Here is a 3563-nt window from a genome sequence, read left to right as displayed (position 1 = left end):
ACACCAGCTGGGGCGGGCGAGCAACTGTGCCTCGGCCGACCGGGACGGCGGCAGTTTCTCCAGCCATTTGCTCAGGGCCAAAGATACCGATGGCAGGATGCGGTCGCACGATGGCTGGGAAGATCGCGCAGCCTTACTAAAGCTCCCTGCCACCATGGTGTACGTGAGGGATCAGCACCTGGAGGAGAAGCTGCACCTCCTCAAGCACAGGGAGCGACTGCAGCATTTCCTCATGCAGCAATGCCAGCCAGGCCACCAGGCAGATGGAGACCCAAAGCTCGCGCCCGAGGAGCGGCCCCTCTCCCCATGGCCAAGCATCATACCAGGATACAAGGAAGAAAGGTCCTTCCTGGAGGATGCCGCAGATGGGAAGGAAGAGAAAGAGCTTTGGCTGGGTGGGGACAGCTCCGAGCTCCAAGAAAAGGCGAAGGTGGCAAGGGATGATGGTGTAGACACGCCGCTGGATCTGTCAGACTCCGGCCGTGGCAGGGAAACAGGCTGGCACAACCGGCGGGAGCCCCGGGGGGCCAGCAGCCCACGGCTGAGCCCCGGGGAAAGCCCCGCTGTGCTGACAGCCCGTGGCCCCTGCGGGAGACACGGGGCAGAGCAGGACGACTCGCACTTCCCCTACCGCTGGCCCAATGCCACCCGGGCACTGCCTGGTGCTGTCGAGGGGGAGGAGGAGGAGGAAGATGCAGCTGTGGTGAGTACAGCTCATGTTGGCATCAACCGTGGCCCCTTCCCCTCCCCAGGGTGCCCAGCACTAGCGCTGCCACCGTTACAACCACCATTAATGTCCTGTGGGAGGATGGCTTTGCTGTGTGTGAAGCCAACGGGGACATATTTGCACATGGCAAAGCCACAGCTGCTCAGCCCTGGCTATCGTTCCCCACCTCCCCTCCCCTCCGGTGCCTGTGAGGTTTCCATCCAGGTCCAAGGACAGGCAGTGCCTGTGCCCCGTCCTGCAGGTTGGTGCAGGAGGCGTGCTGGGCCACACCACCAGTGCATAGAAACACCTCTGCGATGCTCGTCCCCATGGGTGTCACAGTCATCGCGTAAGGGCTGAGGACAGCCCTTTCCTCCTGCCTGGCAAAGGCAGCATTTGTGCTCCCTGTATCCTACAGCTCGCACTCTCACGGGCACATCTGACAAACAACTCCACGCCGAGCGACCCAGAGGCCCTTCCAGAGACTGGGGTGAGACTGGCTGTCAGTGCACAGAAGGAAGAAGCAGGTAAAAAGCCCCAGGCAAATGTGACATTTGAGAAAGCAAGAGTAAAAAGTACATTTTGGTGAAGGTGTCTTATAGCCAGGAGCTCTCTGTGCTAGGCTCCGCGTGCACGTGCAATCCCCCCTGACCAAAGCAGTAGCTAACCAGCATGGGACGCCCTTCCAGGGACCCAGGTGCTCCTGGCTCCCAGCTCTTTTGGGCTATGGGGGGAACTCTGGGTTTCACATTTCTGTCCTTGAGGGCTCAATTTTCAACCCTAGGGATGCCCAAAATTCAGGATCAGTATCTATAGGGAAAAAATAACCCTGGCTGTTCTGGAGAAAAGCCCAGTATCTCTGCCCAGCACAGACCCGTGGGGTGCCCTTGCACACACTGCAGAGCACCCTGCACCCTGCACTCAGCTGCTGTGGGGCACGGAGTTCTCCAGGAGCTAAAGAGGTCCTAGCACCAACTCTTAGAGGAGTTTAGCACCAACCCGTTGGCAAAACCCGCTCCACAGTGAGCAGCGACAAGACAACGTTGCTGCTCCAGCATTACCCACCCTTCTCAGGGAAGCAGAAGCTCAGAAGTCACCCCAGCAGAGATGGGGAAAAATACAAGAGTTTTGCAGGACTAGCACTGGAAAAACCATCCCTGTCTGTGCCCCCCTGCTCCAAAGCGTGCCCTGCGCTGGCACAGCACGTAGGGCTGAGCGTGGAGCGAGGGATGCTGGTACAGCAGGTAGGACAGGATGCTCTCCTCCCTTTCCCTGCTCCACCCCCCATAAGAGCCCTTTCCATCCCCCAAACCAGCAGTGCCCTTAGTCTGGGGACACGCGGTGCTTTCTCCCTGCCCGACTGCCACAGGCTGTGGGCACCAGGTTTGCCTGGCGGGTGGGAGGCAGCAGCCATGGGGAGCAGAGCGGAAAGCACGTCTGCCGAGTGCTGCCCGGTACCAGCCTTACTGGCTTGGCTAGAAAGTTGAGCTCGCCTGGATTAGTTGGTCTGGGCGTGTCAGAGCAGTTTGGGAACACTCTCCGGAGCAGGATTTTGCACGGTGGAAAAAAAAAAAAAAGAGGGAGTCCTCTGTGATTTACATGCTAAGGAGATACCATCATAGCAGAAGAATTTCAGCTGATTACCTTCTGGGTGTGGGAATACAGGACTTTCTTCAGTTCTCACCTTAAGGTTGACACAAAGCCCAGGAAACAATACATGAATACTTCTGCACTTTCTGGTGAACCTTAACCCACAGGAGGATAAAGTGAGGATGGGATCAGACTACCGGGGCTCTAGGCGTGCCTGAAAGCAGCACTGTCTGCTCTCCCACCTGGGCCAGGGCAGCAAGGGAGGCTGCCCTGCTGACAGTCCCACCCCGGCTAGACCCGGGTGTCAGGAGCAAGGTATTGAGGTCCTGGAATGCCCCTGCCCCTCGGAAGGGGCACAGCTCTGTCCCCAGCCCTTTCTGCCCCTCCACAGCCAGCATGGGTGTGCTGCTGTGGGTGCAGACAGGGTGATGATGCCACCGCCAGCAAGGCTCAGTCCCTGGCCCGGGCAGCTTCACTCTGTGCAAAGGTCAGGTGCGTGTCTGGTGCGTGCAGGTACGTGTCTGGGGTTGTGTAGCCTCGGGGCCTGTGTGCAGCAAAATCCTTTTGCTGGGCAGGGAAGCAGCTCCCCTGTCTTTCCTTCCTCTGCTCCTCGGCACACGTTCCCTGCCGAGAGCCACCGACCGGCACCAGCAGCAAACTTGAGGATTGTCTATTTTGGCCTCTTTACCCAGACACGCTTCTTCCCACCTGGGTCTCAAATGGGAAGGTGCAGTCTGGGGTTTTAAATACGCCTCAGCTTCCCAACTGGCACGTGGTCACAGACTTTGGGGCAGCACTTGCAACCTTGGGGTAGCAAAGTCCTATGGATACAGCTTTATTGGGAGCTGGTTCCCCAACAAAGTCATGTTGGATCTCCCACAAACATCCATTTCAAGCCACGTAGCTCGCAGTGCCTCTGCTTTGCAACACAGTTTATTGCTGAGTCTGTTTTCTGCCTCGATGGCTCTCAGAGCCTGGGCCGGTGGCTCTGCATCTGGTCATGAGCTTGTTGGGCATCCTGCCAGCCAAAAAACCCTTCCTTTTGTGTTTCCTTAGATGACGATGATGCTGAGTCTGGGAAGCAGGAATCTGATGAGCCAGACACGACGGACAGCGAGGTTGGTTTGCTCTCCTCAGCCCATTAGCTTAGGCTGTCGGGTCCGAGAGGCCTAAGACGGGTTGTCCCTGCCCGAGCTCACTCCAGAAGGTGATGGCTCTTCCTACACGAGGTGCAAAACCCCATTCCCACACTGTTACCCACCTTGTT

At 58.0% G+C, this 3563-nt stretch overlaps 1 protein-coding gene across 1 annotated transcript in view; it reads left to right on the top strand.

The window, feature by feature from the left end:
- The window catches only part of RBBP8NL (RBBP8 N-terminal like), a 13910-nt gene that overhangs the window by 8609 nt on the left and 1738 nt on the right, over positions 1-3563 (top strand). The window contains exons 10-12 of the mRNA XM_009326882.1: positions 8-703; positions 1125-1233; positions 3353-3414. Coding sequence (XP_009325157.1) covers positions 8-703; positions 1125-1233; positions 3353-3414 — 867 coding nt within the window. The remainder of the gene's footprint in view (positions 1-7; positions 704-1124; positions 1234-3352; positions 3415-3563) is intronic.

This window comes from Pygoscelis adeliae, unplaced genomic scaffold, assembly GCF_000699105.1.
Source record: "Pygoscelis adeliae isolate BGI_AS28 unplaced genomic scaffold, ASM69910v1 Scaffold286, whole genome shotgun sequence".
NCBI classification, from domain to species: Eukaryota; Metazoa; Chordata; class Aves; order Sphenisciformes; family Spheniscidae; genus Pygoscelis; species Pygoscelis adeliae.
Note: the sequence above shows the minus strand (reverse complement) of the source record. Positions and strands in the feature narration are given on the sequence as shown.